At 28.6% G+C, this 19,662-nt stretch overlaps 1 protein-coding gene across 1 annotated transcript in view; it reads right to left on the bottom strand.

Moving 5' to 3' along the window:
- LOC100203033 (steroid 17-alpha-hydroxylase/17,20 lyase) overlaps window positions 1-8,581 on the bottom strand; it is a 39,596-nt gene extending 31,015 nt beyond the window's left edge. The window contains exon 1 of the mRNA XM_065796503.1: window positions 7,913-8,581. Within this exon, the coding sequence (XP_065652575.1) occupies window positions 7,913-8,237 (325 nt within the window). The 5' untranslated portion in view covers window positions 8,238-8,581. The remainder of the gene's footprint in view (window positions 1-7,912) is intronic.
- Window positions 8,582-19,662: the final 11,081 nt, after the last annotated feature.

Here is a 19,662-nt window from a genome sequence, read left to right as displayed (position 1 = left end):
AGTCTTGAGATAAAGAAGGGCGATACAGAACAAAGAGAAAGACGAAGTGAATTAAAAGTGAATTACGAGTGAAGTAGTGCTAAATGAAAGCACATAAAAGAATAGTCGGTGGATACAGACTATTGAAACCGAGCTTCCTGAAAAATGGCTGAATTCTTATAAATGTTAATGCCTAAGCCAAGCATGTGACTATTGAAGTCTTTTCGAATTAAAGAAAGATAACCGACAACACTAAGATCATAAGATGAGATGGCTGCACTCAAATTAGTCTTACAAAGAGCAAGAAGGTCTGGTGAACTTTGCAAGAGATAAGACTCAACAGAAGAAAAGTTACTTCGAAGACCACGAATATTAGTGAATGATAGGTTTAGAGAACTTGGGATGGTTTCTTGTGTTTTATAGTTTTTTGGTACTTTATTCATTTTTTAATTTGTTAAAGAAATTGAATCAAAGCACAAATAGCACTCAGTATACTATTTACTGAGTACTATCTGTACTCAGAAAATAGTGTACTGCGTACTATCTGTGTAGGGTTAATAGTGATATACTATAGTGTATATCAATATTAACCTTAAGCCGTAACAAAGGGCTCCAAATGTGGCCTCGACAATGCACACCAAAAGTAGAAATAGAGACACCATCCATGCGCAACATGGCACTGTTAATACTTTGATATTTTTCAGCTGTTGATGGAATCAGCATCTCTGAGAGCTACCACAGAGTCCGGGAAACCTGACTACTAGCCGGCCTCAGAACCATAAAACTGAGTTTTAGAGCTGTACCCTCATTAAGAGATAATAGAATGAGTTGCCTAGTCATAAAAACAGAGACACAAGCAAAACCCATGCATTGAGTCAAGAAGATCCAGCATTCAACATCCTATACTGGAAACAATGTATTATAAATGCATCTGTGCACGCCTAATAGATGAAGAAGGGGTGCGAGGCTGATCAACAGATAGAATCTGTTTACCCCTAAAGTCTTTGCCTAGGAGGCCTTCTACAAGACCGTAGACATTCTACAAGACCGGAGGCTTTCTACAAGACATCTTTTGCGTTTAACATCTGCCTAAGATGAGTATTTTTTTTGAGACACCACCACTAGCCTTTACTCAACCTAGAGCCCTATGGCAGGGGGTGTTTTTTCTTTGCCTAAAAAAGCATATCCTACAAGGCAACAGGACATATGTGGTCATATAAGACGTGTGACTGCACACCTCTTATGTGAAGGCCTGCTATACCGCTAATTATGTTTAGTGAGTAGCTTTTTATTATATTTGTACTGGTTCATTTGTAAGTCATTTATATAAATATACGCTAGTGCTTTGTTAGAAACTCCTGCCCAGCGTTTATTCACTCATGATTCACTATGTATATTTGTGTTCAGTCCCCTGTAAGTTCCTTATGTTTTCTCCTGTAAGTTCCTGTCACCTGTAAGTTCCGGTTGCCTGTAAGGCCTTTATTTGATTATTTGTTTTATTAACTCTAATGGTAATTATTTTTTAAACTTCATTAAAAACGCAGATGTTGTTAAATCAAATCATACAAATTGTTTTAAAAGGTTTTATTTTATTAATAAAAAATTAGTCTATATTTATAATTAATTAATCTTAATTGACTAAACTTTATATTACTTTTAATAAAACTTTTTATCTTTTTTAATTAAAGTTTGGATAGTAACAATTTACAGAGATTTTTTAATAAGTTAGATGATCTGGAAAGTTAATCTTTTAATTGCAGTCCTCTGTGCAACCAACTATGATATTTCTACAACTATGAGTTAATTATCTTGTAGAGCAAGATGGAGAAAGTGCTCCCACTACCACTATCAAGTATGGAAATGCAAGTGTCATTTGGATGATGCAATTGTCATTTGGAAGTGGATGCAAGTGGATGATGATGCAAGTGTCATTTGGAACACAATGATTATGCAAAACAGCTTAAACAAAGTGTTATTAAGTTTGGTGTGAGCAATTTAAAGTAGCCATTTTCTCACTTTTTTTATTTTCTTAATTTCTCAATTTTTTTACATGCAGCTTATCAATTTTATTATATGCAACTTCTCAGTTTTTTTATATGCAACTGTTGCAATTATTTTTTAATTTTCAATAAGAATAAAATAATTGCAATTTTGTAAAAGTATTATTAGGAATTTTTCATAAATATGTTAGTAAATATGTTAAATTAGACAATTTTCATTTCAATTGTTAAACTTTTTGTTACATTTATTTAATGTTAATCTATATAATAACATTTAACTTTAATTAAAAAAAAATTCTTTTTATAGACAATAAAAGTTGTTTATTTGTTCAAAAGCATTTTGCTAATATAAAAACATTTGATTACAAAAGAATAAGGTTAAGAAGTTAATTTTTTAAACATGTTTTAAAACAATACAAGAATTTAAATTTTCTCAATACATCATTGGCCAAGTTGTTGCAACAAAATATTATACATGTTCTCATGAATAGAGTGCGATCACACTCACTTCCTAACCAAGCCTGCCACTGACCCGCTTTTTCAAAAGCATGTCAACCTGGCACTCAAAAGAAGCAAAATCTTATAAAAAAAATTATTATTTTAATTAAAAAATTATATTAATTTTATGTAAATAAAATTATTTTAAACTTTAGTGCATAAAAACTAATGTTTTTTAACACTTTTGGTTGCATTCTTCTAATATTTTTTAGATAATTAAAAAAAAAATGTTTATATAAAATATGATTTTTATTTTAGAACTTTTTATAAAATTACTACTTTGTTATTATTTTTATTGGTCTATTATTTTTGGTTTTTTGTTTATTTTTTTATATATTTATTGGTCTATTATTATTATTTTTATTATGTATATTTTTTTATCCGTTATTATTGCTTTGCTAAGTTATTTTAGTTAATGTTTTTCCAGAATTTTATTGTAAAATTATTCTTTTAAAAATGTAATAGTATAGGAAACGTCAAAAATAGAAAAGTAGATTAGGAAACGTCAAAAATTAAAAATATAGTGTTATTAAAATATATATACATGTAATATATAAATATAAATATTATTACTCTATATATATATATATATATATATATATATATATATATATATATATATATATATATATATATATATATATATATATATATATATATATATATATATATATATATATATATATATATAACGGGTGATGTGGAAGTTATCAGATAAATCTGAACTGAATTATTTAAGCATAATAAATTGTTTTTGTGGTTTTATGCATAGGCATAAACTTTCTATAAAATATAAACCTTATTATTTGAAACACAATTATTTAAAATGAGGTTAAATGCAGCTGAATGAGAATCTTCTTGAAAGCGACTCAAAATGTTTTTTGTAAACAAACCTAATATATAAAAAAAAAAAAGAAATTTAACACTGTTCAATCCTTTTCTGATAGAATAAACCCTGGTTGTCCAACATCCTGGACTAGAGAAAAGAAAACCAAATTAACGAGATTGTCAACAATCAAAAAGGGGTCAGTCAGCGATAAATAGGTTTTAAATTTGGTGTAAATAAATAAACAATTGGTCGTCAGTTAAAAAAAAAGAATATTAAATATAGAAAACGTGAAAAGACTCCAAAATACATTGTACAACAACAATTCAAGGCAAAGAAAAGAAGCATGAAACTAGTCAACCAACTCTATAACACAAAATTGCTTCTGGTCATTGATGATGAAAAATACTTTTGTTTTGCAGGGGACAACATACCTAGAAGTTCGGGATACTACACAAACAACAAAAAAACGTGCCTAGAAATTGCTCATTTTGTAGGAATAGAGAAATTTCCAAAAAAATTATTAATGTCGATAGCCATATCTGACCAGGCCTCGGCGGGAAGCAAGAGCTTTAGCTCTCGTTCTAGCTCACACTCTGCTAAAACAGTTTATGGGAAAAAGAATTTTTTCATGCTGCAATAAATGACACTTGTTATATATATATTCTTTTAATATTAACTTAACACAAGCCTTCCCGGGAAGTGCATGCAATCGCACGCTTTGTTTGTCCACGCTTAAAGTAACTTTTTTAGACAACTTGTTTTTAAAAACAATGTTTTTATATAGTAAGACAACAATGTTTTTATATAGTAAGCATTTGAAGAATTTGCAGTAAAAATAAAGCTAAAAAGAATAAAACAGCAATACCTAAAGAAAGGAAACGAAGACAATATGAAATAGAAAATCTAAATAAAATAAGCTAAAAAATATTAAAAAAAAAAATGTTGTCAAAAAAATATACCTAAATATTTTACTGCTTTTGTTTTCTTATTTTTAGGGCATTTGTTATTTTCCACTACCAAAATTGATACAAGTCAAGGAAAAAAGCAGATAAGAATATAACGAAAATAAAAACATTTTTTGATATACTATTTTCGCAACATTTTTCAGTCAGTATATTTAAGGAACTTTATTAATTGTGCTAGAACCATCGACAATTTTTAAATTTGTTTTTCAAATGCTAAACTAATAACCACAATTAAGTAGCCTCCTCGTCTGTAGTGGCCTTCTGGGCCTTGAGGATAATTTAAAGATAAATTAACAATCATGAAAATCATGAATAAATATCAAAACTTTTAATTGTTGTTAAATTTTTATAAAAGATGTTTTATGATTATTTTATAATATAATTATAAAACATTAACAAGTTTTTTTTCATCAACTTGTATCAAAATTGTATAAAAATGACAACCACTCTAAAAAAAAAGAGAATACAAAAGTTATATTAAAATTTTATTAAAAATTTTTTTTTTTAATTATCTTTTTTTAATTACTAAATTTTCTAGTTTATTTAATTAAAACTTGATATTTGGTTACAGTTTTGTTTCCTTTTTTTAGGATTGTTTTTTTTTTCTCAGTAGATAACTTTATGTTTTATGCCGCAAATTATTGAAACATGTTATACAATTCCCTTAAAAACTACCCAAATTTTCAAAATGGAGTACATCCATTACAGGTCAACTATTTGAACTTTTTTTTTGTGATTTGAAAATACCTCTTATAGAGTTTTTCTTCCCTGGAAGTCGTTATCCTTGTTTTGCCATATTTGGTGAGAAATACTGGGAAGCACTCGCTTCCTAGGAAGGCTAGTAACAAACATATCCTTGACATGGCACGACAAATCTACGAAAGCAAACTTTTGTTAAAAAAAAGACAGAAAAATGAGTGTTACGTTTCTATATTTTTGCATATGCAAATGTTAGAGTTTGCCTAAAATTTTTATAGACACATGCATTACCTCAGCAATTTTTTTTCCAAATAATTATGTGATTGATAGTTTTTTATTTATTATAAGACACATAATTATGATAAATAATTAGTTACTAAAATTTAAAACCCATTTTAAAGACCTTAAAAGAAACTATGCTAAAACATGATCATTTCTTTCAATAGCGTTTCTATTATGTAAAATAACTAAGTACGTTATCAAAGATAGTAATTCTGTTTTAGCATGGTTTTTGCATATGTATATTATAGTTTTTATTTTTTATTGTGCGTTTACCAATGCTAATAATATGATATTTTTATTAATTTATTACTAAATAATTAATATGATATTATTTTTAAACGTTTTAAAAAAGAAATGTCAAAACAACTTTTATTATAACTTTTCCTCCTTTTATTTTAACTTCTTTCTTATTAAAAATTCAACAAAATTTTAACTTTTATCAGTTTGTATATTTTTTTTATTTGTAAATAAATTTAACAAATTAAATTGAGAAAAATTCATTATTTATAATCAATGGATAACAATTTACAACTGTTAGGTCATTGCATATTATAACTAATTTGGGTGCACTTTGCAAATGCGTTAAAAATTTGTTTGAAGAAATAAAAATTAATTAAACTCAATAAGATTCATTGATATATCAAATAACTTATTAACTAGAATAAAAATTATTTGAAAATAAAATTTCCTTATATGACATATCTCTTACATTTGATGTTCATCATTACACCCAATCGATTTGTGGCACCTTGGGCGCGACAAATCGATCAGGAGGACAAGTATAAAACCAAAATTTTGTAATTAATATGCAATTTTATTAATGTTTAAACAGATAGCTCTCACAAAAACCATAAGCTCTCCTAAGAAGCTGTTTAGAGGAACAGCTCGCATAGCTTGCCATGTTCGTTTTAGGAGAGCTTTTTGCCGCTCTCGCACTCGTTTTTTCCCGTCGAGGCCTGTCTGACCATGGTATGTCCAAGCCATTGTTTCACACTTCCAAGGATGTAACAATTTTTCTATCTATATTGATGAATATAGATACAAATCATCAATCTATATTGATAAATGTTTAGAAAAATGACTTCTTCCATTTATTCACAAGTATCATAGAGACTTTAACTATTTATTTTGGCCAGATTTAGCAAGTTCTTGTTATTCTAAAGATTCTCTAAATTGGATGGACCAGTATGTCTATAACGTTGATAAAGAATCCAAAATCCCAAATTTGCCTCAAGCACAACTAATTCAAATCTTTTGGGGACATTTGACACAGAAGGTTTACAAGGGAGATTGGAAAGCTTCAACAGAGCAAGTATTGATTGATCAAATTAAATTAAAACTACAAGAAATCGAATTAATTTTTTTACAGTTGCTTATGAAAGGTGTCAGAGTAAAATTGAGATCAATTGCAGATGGTGGTGTTTTTTCATTTAAAAAATAATTTATTTTTATTAAAAGATAAATACTTTGTTTTAAAAAAATAATAGTTTTTTTTTCATTTATAAATAAGTTATTGATATTAAAATTTAAATAATATATTTATATATAAATATATTTATATATATGCATATAACTATATAAATATATATATACATATATAAATATATATACATATATATATATATATATATCGTTTATATATATATATATATATCATGTATATATATATATATATATATATATATATATATATATATATATATATATATATATATATATATATATATATATATATATATATATATATATAAACAGCTTGCATAAGTATGATTTACATGGTAGAGCAATTACTAAAAAACTTACCAAACAAAATAATGCAAAGAAGTATCCAAAAAATGCAGATGGTAGACAATGGGCATGGAGAAGACAAAGTGAATTAATGCAACAAAAGCATGTTAAACAGACAATAAAGCATGACAAGTAAGTCATAGCCTGGGGATGCTTTAGTTGGAATGGTGTGGAGCATATTTACGCTATAGAGGGTACATTGACTTTCCCTAAATATGCTAGAATACTTTCAAACCATATGCTACCATCTGCTCAAAAACCTATGGAAAGTAGTCATGAAAGAAATTAGTAAGCTTATCTTGATGAAAAAGAATCAATGAAGTATTAACTAATAAAGGAGGATGGACTAAATATTGAAGAAAAAAATGACAAAAAAAGAAACAAAAAACTTATGTCCAGCTTGTATATGTATATGTATATGTATATGTATATGTATATGTATATGTATATGTATATATATATATATATATATATATATATATATATATATATATATATATATATATATATATATATATATATATATATATATATGTATGAAGGGAGCAAATTCCAAAGAACTGATGTTCGAGGAAAAAAACAACAAAGAAAAATTTGAAAACAAAGAAAAATTCAACTAGAATGACAAGAGAATGAATTTTAGTAGATGGCATAAGAAATACTAGCTCTTTAGAGCAGCACCTATTATAATATTTATAGAAAAGAAAAAGAGAAGGAACATAATGAAGGTGTGACAATGGTTGACTGGCTGAAATCTCCAAGCATAGTATAGGGGTAAGAAAATATAAAATTAATTTATTTTTTAAACATTTGTTTCAGAAATGATTATAAACATTATATTAACTTATTTAAATTAATTTTATATAGCATACCTTTACTAATAGTAAGTTTTAGCCTCGGACGACCAGCGAACTGTGAACCTTTTTTAATCAAAACTTCCTTAATACCTTCTAAACTGTTTACAACTACATATCTAATTGAACCAATACTAAATCCAAAAACATCACCATATATCTTTCCAAGATTGACTAACTCCTTGCAAGGTTCACCTTTTCTTAAAAGATGAGCATTTCCTATAAATGGCAGTGGTATTGGTCCTTGTGGATAACTCAAACAGTCATAAAGATGTTTAATATATGTCCAGACAATCCATATTAACGGTGGGAACAGAACCCCACAAGTAATTTGAAGTAGCATAAAGATATTTTATTGACTTCAAGTCTTGAAGTTATTTATTTTATAATTCAATTACCAATTTAAAATAAAAATCAATATTTAAGGACCTATTTAAGGTATGCTAAAATTTGTCCTTAGATTAAAACTTGCAGAAGGTTCAATCGTTGAAGTTATTGGGTGAAGCGGATCTTTTGTTTTAAGGATGTAATAGAGGTGTAACGGAGGTTCATCAAGCTGGAGATTTAAAATTTGCTTTATCGGAATCGAATTGATCAAATTTTATTTTAAAAACAGAATTGTCGAAGTTAAGTAACGTAACAAGAAGTGACTAAATTTTTGTTTGTTTTTTGTTTTGAAAATTTTATGCAATGCGGAAGAAGGAGGAGGAGGAGGTAGGAGTTGATTTTGTAATAAGTTATGCTTACGTGCGCAGGGTACCTGAGAGGGAAGGGTAGAATTGATGGAAGCATTCGGGTGCCTAAAAAAGAAAGGGGGCAAAGAAAGGGTTATTGATCTTAATACCACCTTCGTGATATTAAGATAAATAACCAGCTGTTTTTGTTCCTGATTTTTCTATTTAGAAAGTAAAGAAATTGTATTATTTTAAGACTTACTACTGATACTGATGTATGTTTATCTATACTTTTTTGAGCCGGGACTACTTGAGCAAGCTAAAACTTCTTGCATAATTCTAAGTTTTCTATTGCTGAAGAAATTTGCATCGATTCCTCGACAAACTCATCTGAAATTATTAAATAAATTTTTAATTGAGCTGTATAGTTAAAATTGTACTATTTTAACTAAACATCTCAATTAAAAATTGACACTGACACCTCACGGTTTGTAGATTTGGGGTCCTAATATCAATGAAATACCCTATGAAAATCTTTTTCGTTAGTAATATTACATGTCAATGGGAGTTCATATTGAGGTGTTTTGAAATCCCTCATTAATATCCAAATAAAAATTCGTATCTCTAAGTATTTATAAACTAAATGATTTAAATTCGGACTTTGTTAGTGCTAATTTCATACAGTAAACATACTCTGTGAAAAAAATTTATAAAATAAGAAATGTTGCCAATTCAATATTTAAGTTTTCTTATTTTTACAACTTTTTTAAAATTTGATTTATTATGTTGATTTATAAGCATTTTTGAAAGGTCGAACCTTATGTCCGTATAGTTTTTTCCGGAAAAGGCAGTTGTACAAAACAAAGGGAATTGTAAACATAGTTTTTGTGAATATATTTGTTAAGTTTGAAGATGCCAACATTTGCAAAGACCTATAAAGAATGCAGAAAATCTGTTTGTGTCATTTGCATGAAAAAAGGTGACCAAGAGTTGACCGAAAACTACAAATCAAAAATCCTTCAACAAATCCAGAAAGATATCAATTTCAATGATGAGAGAGTGTCTTTGGCAACTTGTATCTCACGCCGATCTCATATTGGAAAGCTTTGTGATGGGAAAACAACCGTTGTGCCAAAACTTTATCACTTTGAGACAATTTTAATCAAACCTTCAATTCGTTTTTCTAATGTTTGTGAGTGTTTACTCTTCCAATTTGCCAAGCTCAAGGTAAAGACTCAGAGCCCAAACTCCCCCAGCAAGCTTCTCAAAGTGCTGAAAAACGCTGCACAAAGTGCTTGTCAAATATTGGACGTTGGCTTCCTCACAACTGCACTTTAGGAACTCGTCATGAAAATCTGAGGGAAATTGCAGCTGCAGATCCCGTAGGAGCAGAGCAAGTTGCATCAGCAGTTTTGGCTTCTGAAAGTGCCTCTCCAAATGGAACCATCAGACTTAGTCAACCAAGTGGAAAGATGTTGTCTATGAGAAGAGGTATGCTGTGCTGATTTGATATTGTAAATTTAATTTAAAAAATGGTTCAAACTTATTCTTAGGAAACAATCTAGTACCAATATATTCTACTCGCTTGCCATAAACATGAAAAACTGGACACCTTTGTCATACAATTGTTTATCTAAGTCAAAAGGATAATTAGTACTCAAAGGTTTAACAGCAGCAGCAATGACAGGAACGGTCATCATCAAAAACTAGTAAGAAAACCATACTTTCTATCTTAAGAAGTCTCCTGTAAGCAGAAAACCTTTCTTTCAAACACATTTTCAATTTGCTTTTGTTAAGGAAAAAGCGTTTAGTTTCAAATTTGCCGCTGCAACTTATAGTCACTTTATTTTCAACAACTCCTACATTAGGCATCTTTTTTCTTGTATTTTTATGTTTATACTTAGAAACAATGCTTGAAACCATTCCAGCACATTCTTGAATGTCAAGATAATCTTCAAGAATTAATGCCACATATTTTGCAACAGATTGAGGCACATCAAGATATTGATGTGCCTTAATCTGTTGATAATAAGATAGAGGCTTCAACCGCACATCAAGAGCTAAGTCTGCACTTTTATCCTTAGAATTGATGCTACACTCTGTTATCAAAGCAACATCCAAGCAATATCCAAGCAACATCCAAGCAGCATCCAAATTTTTCATTTTCTTTTATAGAGCAGTAGCTCAGGATTTTGATGGTAATTTTTTTGTTTTTTCCTGTACCGCTTATAAAACCAGAACGAGTTGTTTGATATCGTGAGTTGAAGAGGTATAGAAATTATGCAGGCATTGAAGTAACCCAATGATATTGGATGCAGTCTCACAAGTATCAAAAGCATTTACGCCAACTAAATTTAACGATTGCGCCATATAATGAATAAACTCAATGTTTGGTTCTTATTTTCTAGTTGTGATTGAAGACTGTTATATTTTCTTGACATATTATATTTTTATGACTCATATGGCTGACAACAAGCATCATTAAAGTTTAAGGCAAGCTTGTCTAATCTTTCCTTGACTGCACCTGCCTTATCTTTTCCATTATGTTCACAAGAAGATTCAAACCCAATAAATTTTTCTTCAACTACAGTTTTCTTCAACTCGCTCACATATCGAATGATTATTGCTAGTTAGTCAAAGGTTGCAGTGTCAGGTAACGGTTCAACAATCAGTGAAAAGTATTGAGCATTGGAAACTTCGCTACCAATGGATTGCAGAATTTTTTTGTCAGAAGGCAATTACCGTATAAATATTTAATGAAATGAATGAAATAATTTCTTTGCCCTGATTTCATTGTTTTCTAAGTGGAAACAAAAAATGGGTCAACTTTTGAAAGGAGCTCCAAAGCACCGAGATTTTTTTATTACTGAAGTTGCCTATTTTATCTGAGTTACCACTTAGAGCCAGATCTAAATTGCGCAGAAACTTCAAGCTTTCAACAACTCTTTCCTTAAGTAACCCTTTTCATTCTCCAACTGTTTTGCTAAATGAGCACCAATTTTTCTTTTAATTTGACTTTTTCAAAATAGTGGATATATTATTTTACGCATTAAAAAGCAGACATTTTATACATTTTTATTTCCTTCAGTTGTGATATAGAGGCCTCAACAAACCCACAACTGCACTCGCATATATATTTTTAAAATTCGGGGCTCCTGCATGGACCAGGCGCTGCTAAGCCCATGCACCCTTGTTAATCCGGCATTGGATAATACCTAATATAAAGCAGTGTAAAGGTTTCAAATAAAAAAATAGCTAAACAATCAATTGCAGAAAAGTTTGCTACTGTTAGGAAACACAATGTTGCCGTTGGAACTTTTTGCTAACAGGCATTCCATAGAATTAATTGCTTTGATTCTACAAAATTGATAGGTTTTTTTAAATAAGTTTCTTTTACCCTAACTGTATATAAAGATGAGCATAAGCCAAATAGAGACAAGGTTGTTAACCATACGTGTAACAAAATAGAGGATGAAATGACGGGATATTTGAGTATGTCAATTTGAACACATTTGTTCAAATTGATTGAAAAAACGATTAAAGAAACTAAAACGATTGAAGATGCGAAACAGGCAACTGGTGCATAGGTAATTGGATGTACTTGATTTATTGAGGTAGATATCAATGTATACAGTTGACATTGGATATGCAATTCATATTAATCACATTTACAGAAATTAATTATGTTTGTTTTGCTTGTGGTTTGATATTTTAATATTTACGGAAGGTTTTATTTAAGAGACATTGTCACTAAAAATCAGATAATTTTGAAGAAAAAATAAAAATTGCATGTCACCAATTCCGCTCTTTTTTACATATTTGCTATGTATAGTAGATTCAAATTAAATCTATGATATGATTATGATATGATATGAATGATATGAATGATATGATGTGATACAATACGAATTATACATACAAAATATTTTAGTCTAATTATTTGTTGTTCGACCGTGGCGGTACTTTGAAATCGGACGAATTTTAGTCAATTTGTTTATTTTGCATTATGTCATTCTTTAGGAAGCTATAATTGAATTGTTATTTATTCTAAAATATTTTGTCATACTATTTATAACAGCCAGCTACAAGTTTTACGTAAAAAATAGAAAATAAAAAATAAAAAAGTTATTCGCTGTCTAGAAATCATAGCCTAAAAGTACAATAATTGTGAAAAAGTACGAACTTTAAGAAGCCGTTTCTATTGAAGCCAACATAGCCACGCGGACTTTTTACACCATATGGTAACTGTGATCTAATCTTCCATTAAAAAAATAAAATTGCGCGTGGTTGCATTCGCATATCAAAAAATCAGGCGTGAAAAATGTTTTAAAAAAAAATTGTTTCTAAAACTTAAGACTGCTATAAAAACTGAAGCCGAAAGATTTGAAAAAAATATTAATTGGAAATATGTTATTAAAAATTTAGACTGCCGTAAAAAAACATTTACGTGCGATCTTAACTTACTCTCTAGAAAAATCAATTTGAAAAAATATAAATATCTTATTTTCTTCATAATATATACATATATTTAGATATATTAAGTACTTTATATAAAAACTAATACATTATATACAATGTAATATACAATACATTATATAAAAACTAATATGTTAGGGAATAAATTGAATTAAAAATATTCTGCTTATTTCCAAAGAAGATTTTTAAGATAACGTCCGCTTTATCAAAGCTGCTCACAGATACAGTATAATTATGGAATCATTGATTGGAATAGGTGGCGCAATTTGAAATAAAATTTGATCTTCCTCTTAGTTAAGGATTTGCTCTGTTACTGGCCATTTGAAACAGTTTTTATCACATGCTGCTACGTATTCTATGCACGAAACACTTATGCTATTCTCATCAATGTGAGGACTGAAACAAATTATTAAATTGAATAACTACATTTGAATAAGACAATGTTTAAACGTTGTATTTCAAAAGACAACCATTAAAAAAATTTACCTTTGTAACTATAACAGGGTACAAAAAGGCTACTATGTTCCACAGCCACCCAACTGTCTCTCTTAAACGCAGCAAAACTTATCGATAATAAAATGTACCTGAATAAACAATTGCACTGATAATAGAAACAATTCACTGATACTAAAAAGTATTAATGCATTCACGAATACAAAAACAATAAGCATAAATTAAGAGAGAGTTCTCTGTTGTTGTCATTTAACTATCTATTATATTATATCATTCACCTGTTCTTTTATTGTCATTCCAAATTCATTTTCATTATCTTCATTGTTATCATAATTGTCTATATTATTCAGTTCTTCTTTGTCGATTAGCTGATTGCTTGCTGTTTCTATCGGTTCTTTCATTGATCCGAATGCAACCACGCAAAATTTTATCTTATTAATGGAATATTAGCTACCATATGGTGTAAAAAAGTCTGCCTGACTATGTTGGCTTCAATTGTTACGGCTTCTTAAAGTTCGTACTTTTTCACAATTACTGTACTTTTAGACTATGATTTCCAGACACCGAATAACTTTTTATTTTTTATTACCTATCTATTTTTTTTGTAAAAATTGTAGCTGGCTGTTATAAATAAGTTGACAAAACATTTTGAAATAAATAATAATCCAGTTATAATGTTCTTAGCGGAGTTCCTTAAGGGTCTGTAATTGGTCCAACATTATTTATCATTTGTATAAATAACTTAAGGGATAAGATAAAATCAGTTCATAAAATCTATGCTGATGACACTAAACTGTTACAAGAAATAAAACCTGAGTTTCACGATGCTGATCGCCTGATCCTTTAAAACGATTTAAACATTGTCACAGAATGGTCAATAGAATGTCTAATGGAGTTAAATGTTCCAAAATGTAAAGTTATGCACCTTGGTTATGGAATTAGTAATCATGAATATGTAATGAATGATGGAAATACATCACATACTCTTGAGGCAACGGATATTGAGAGAGACCTGGGTACCTTTATATTTAATGATCTAAAATGGAATTAACACATACAGTTTGCAACACGTAAAGCAAATATGATAGTTGACCTATTAAAAAAAATATTTAGATCAAGAGATATGAAGCATTGGAGTAAATTATACACTACATCTATTAGGCCGCATCTGGAATTCGCTGTTCCCGTATGGTGTCATTACTTAAAAGGTGACATCAAAGAAATTGAAAAAATTCAGCACAAAGCCACAAAAGTACCTCATGATTTAATAGGATTACCTTATGCTGAAATGTTTTTATGGCTCAATTTTATTACTTTGGAAACTTGCAAGAGATGTGGCGACTCAATTCAACAGTTTAAGCTAGAAAATAGTTTTGAGATTATCAATTGTCACAACCAATCAATTCGCAGGTCATCTTCCAACGTCCTAATGTGTAAATTCACATATAATAATGCTCGCCACAATTTTTTTACAAATCGTATTGTCAATGATTGGAATAACTTGCCGTCAGCATGTAAAAAGGTTCCGTCAGTTAACGCATTTAAGAATAGAATTGACAAGTATTTTTTTTTACAGCTGCAAACAGTACATTATTCGTCATAGATGTAAACTTTAATTAAATGAAAGAAATCTTTTTTCTCTATTTCTCAATTTTGATATTAACTTGCTATGTTATAACAAATGCTTTTTTTTACTTAAAGTTTATATTTCACAAACCAAAAATTTTTGTATAATTTGTCGGTTTTGTTTGTTTGTTTTTAAATTATTTGTCATGTTATCTAAAAAGACTTATTTAAATATATTACTATTACTATTACTATTATAACTTCTTAAAGTATGACATAAAGCAAAATAAGCAAGTTGACAAAAATTCGTCCAATTCGTCCAAACAACAAATATTTAGACCAAAATATTTTGGATTTGTCATTGCATCTATTATACAAAGCAAATATGAGAATAAGAAAAAAATCGGCGACATTTGGGACTCGCAACTGTCTGATTCTTAAAGACAATGTCTCTTAAGATATATAACTTTGCATTTGCAAATTTTGGATTGTTACGTTGGGTTGGGTTGTATAAAATGTATCAACGTTAGGTTTACTTCGTAAAAATAATCAAGTTTTACATACTTTGGCCAAATGTATCTGTGCAAACTGTATTTAGCAATTTATCTATATTATTGTTAAAAACATAACATTGGATCAACGATAGATTATCCAACGTCATGTTTGGATTGAATTCCAGCGAGCACACTTACTTTGGGCCGTTGGCTCAATGTAAGTGTGTTAGCTGGAATTCAAGTCGAATCCACTTTGATGTTGTGATCAACAATTGAAAATCTAATGTTTTTACTTAATTTCCCGAGTTTTAAATATTGTTGCTTATATTTATTGCGCTGTTTTGATTTTTTATTTAACTTAAGGCTCTTGGAGGGAAGAATTTTGACCTTTTTTGTTTTGTTTATTTGTGAATTTTAGTGTTGCGTAATTCATTGACTATTTCATAAAGGGGCTAAAAATTTAATATGCAAATTATATTGGGGAAAATTTAATATGGTAGTTGGATAGCTCAGTTGGTCGGAGCGCCAAACGAAAAGTTAAAACCCGGACTGTTGAACGAAACGAGTTCAAATTCTGTCACTGCCAACTCAGCGCATAAGTACTTCGGTACGCAAAATGTTGGTCAATAACGGACGTTACTTTGGATTTAGTCTTAATGACTATTTGTGGCTGTTCCTATGCTAAGCCAACGATATCTCCGGTATAAGAAGATAAAAGAACATTATATAGAAAAATATGGCATGAAAATTCAAATAAATAAATTAAAAAAACCAATATGAGATTTTTAGTGGGAAAATTTTTTTAAATATTTTTATTTCAGTTTTATTGTTTGTCTTCATACAATACATAAAAAAGAAAAAATAATATGAATGAGTATATCAATTAAAAAATAATAATAATTTAATATCTTGTATTTATAAAGGAATATTTTAAGATGGTACATACCCATAAAAAATAAAATTCAGAATAAGACAATATACAACAGTTTTCTAATTTGTTTTTATTCAAAATATAATATTTTGAAATAATTTAATTTAAAAAATAGTTAATCAAGCCTTTTAACCTCGATTATTACTGAAAAAATGGTATTTTGTAAATAAAAAATCTAAAAAACTAAAATAGTTCAAGACTTCAAATTTTCACTAGTTCTTCATTGTATAGTAATGCAGGAGTTGAACTAAAACCAAGTCATTATGCAAAAAAGTTCAAAAGATATTGATATTTTTTACTCATTAATGGTATTTTTCACTGGAAATGCCCTTAAAAAGTGGTTTTAATTCAACTCCTGCCATTATAGATAAAGAAAATACTGTAAAAATTTCAATTTAAAAGCTTATGTTGATTTTAAGATATCATGTTTTTAAGTTAACAAAATCGCTAAATATTGAAAAACTGAGAAAAACACAAAAATAAAATTAAGCAGACAAAAACACTATGAACTCATTAATATAAGCCTGCATAATAAGCATGAGTCTCTTCCTACTATTTCATTTTATGTTGAAATACATTTCTAGTGGCTTTTTATTTTCTTCAAACATATACGCCTTATGTTGATGATGTTGATCTTTGGTTGGTTTCTATGAATGTTTTTTATGCGCTCTTTATAACTTTCAACAAATGCATTAAACATAAACTGTGAAACTGGCAAAGTTTTTATATTATTGGTCTTAAACCAAAATTTTCATCATTAATCTTAATAATTTAATAATGCAAAACAAATACTTATTTCAATAACTTTTCTTAATGCAAAAATATCCTTCAGATGTTCAGTGAGCTGTGTAATCTCTTCTGCCATTAACCATCAACAGAAACTGTACAGGTCATTGTTTCTTCATTTTTCTGTCTCTTTATTTTTGCTGTTTTATGGATATTTTAGTCATAAATGCTTTACACTAGTATATATACCATGCAAAGCAATAATAATATTGTTGTAAGCTTTTACAACAATATTATTATTGCTTGCATGGTATATATAATGAAGTAAAAGATTTTATAGCTCTATAAACTCTATAATCTTCTCAAAATGCCACCATTTAATTATTAGTAGCAAAGAAGTTTTTGCCAAAATACTTTGTGATATTGTGTTTATTTTATAAGACTCTTGTGAGTTTCGAATGTTTGATGTCATTGACAAGAACTTCAAATACATGATAGGTGTAGTTCTAAACTAACTCCTTGTTGCTTAACTTTATTATTACTAGCATTAACATTATTTCTTCAGTCTGCGCAAGTAGTTACCTCTTTTATTAAAAAAATCTTATTAAACTAAAACTATTCGTAATGTTATAATTATCTTTGTCTTCCAGAATTATTTAGTTGAGTTTTATTTTTCCTGGATTGAGTTCCTGGTTGACAGTAAAGCACTAGATGCTAACGTGTGTTAAATCTTATTTTTTTATGTGCCTGTATTGATTATAAGCAAATAATCTATTTTCAATTCCAGAATGAGTTCTTTTTATATTATTTGAATTTCTAAATTAAAACTATGTTGTTATTACAAAAGTGTTTTAATCCCATAAGAACAATGTTTTGCAAAACTTGTACTGAACTAAATAGTGATTTAAAAGTATAACTAATAAATTTAACTTAACTTAACTGAAGGTCATAGTCAAAAGCTGGTAATTTATTTTAAGAGTTAGTGAAAAGATGGTTGCTAAGAGCGTTGCTATGCCTGAAAAAATTAAGTTTATAAATTTTTGAATGTTAAAAGAATATTGTGTGAAATTGCGATATGTTAAATGAGTTTTGTAAGTGATTTTAAGAGCGGCATGTAACTAGGTAGATAAAAAAAAGTTTTTAAGTCTTTCAATCCGACAAATAGCTCTATAAATTACATCGTATTTTTCTAATTTAAATCAATTTTTTTTAATCAAAACAGTTTTTATTTAAATAACTAAATAATTTAGAACTTAAATCTTTGGTTTCTCCCGCCTTTACCTACTTCTAATCTTGAAATGAAAGATGTTCATTTGACAAGAGATAAAAATAATACAAATTATAGATTAAGAAAATGCATTCTTTATAACTTATGTATCCATATGGGTACAAGAGTGTAAAATAAAATTAAAAAAATGTTTTTAAATGCTGGAAATAGTATCTTTGGCCATTAGTTTCCGTATTAAGAACTCGTATGACTGTTGAATTTTTGCTGCTGCATTTGCTTTTACGTGGGCTTTAAAAATAGAAAAATTTTATTATGATAAAATGCACAAGTATTAATCATCCTGCTTATAATTTAGGGTCCAGTTGTTGTCCAAAAAATCACAAAAAAAACGTGGAAAAAAACACAGATAACAAAAATGATAACAATAAAATGATAACACAGATTACAAAACTTGGTATATTATTTAAAATTTAATGTGTTTTTAAATGTTATATATTTATAACGTACACATTTTTCATTCATGCTGACATTTTTTTCAGTTATTTTTTGTACCTCAGTAATCACAACACGTCTCGCCTACAAGGCCGTTTGGAGCAAGTATATGCAAAATAAAAGAATTCATTCGTTTTTTTTTCACTAACTGCAAATATGTTTATAATTACTTCTGATGAACAAGATATTTTTAAATTACAATTAGATGTTTTAAAAGTTCTTGTCTTTGTCTATATATATTTTTTAATATATATTAAAGATCTCCCAGAAATTTTTACCTCTATGGTTGCATTTTTCGATAATGATACTATCGTTTATTCTTGTCATGATAAAAAGCCAACACTCTCTAATTGCTTGGATGGGCAATTTGAGCTTGAAAAGGATCTTACTTCTCAAACAGCATGGAGCTCTCAGTAGCTGGTGAACTTTAACTTAGACAAAACTTAATTTTTTCAGCTAATTGTTATCGCAACAGTCTATATCACCCTATATTTATCAAAGGTAATGAACTCGATGAGTCATCTGCTCATTATTTTTTAGATTTAACTCGTAATTCCGATGTTTCCTGGAAACCATAAATCAAATCCATTGTAAAATTAGCATCTGCTAATTTTGCAGTTATTAATTTGATTTATTCCAACTGATCTAAAGACCTAACGTCTTTTGTGCCATCAACTAAAGTTCATTTTCGTGTTACTCGTCATTTAATTAAGTCTCATCTTTTTACT

This window comes from Hydra vulgaris, chromosome 04 (genome assembly GCF_038396675.1).
Source record: "Hydra vulgaris chromosome 04, alternate assembly HydraT2T_AEP".
NCBI classification, from domain to species: domain Eukaryota; kingdom Metazoa; phylum Cnidaria; class Hydrozoa; order Anthoathecata; family Hydridae; genus Hydra; species Hydra vulgaris.
The sequence above is the reverse complement of the archived record's forward strand: the minus strand, read 5'-3'. Positions and strand labels throughout refer to the sequence as shown.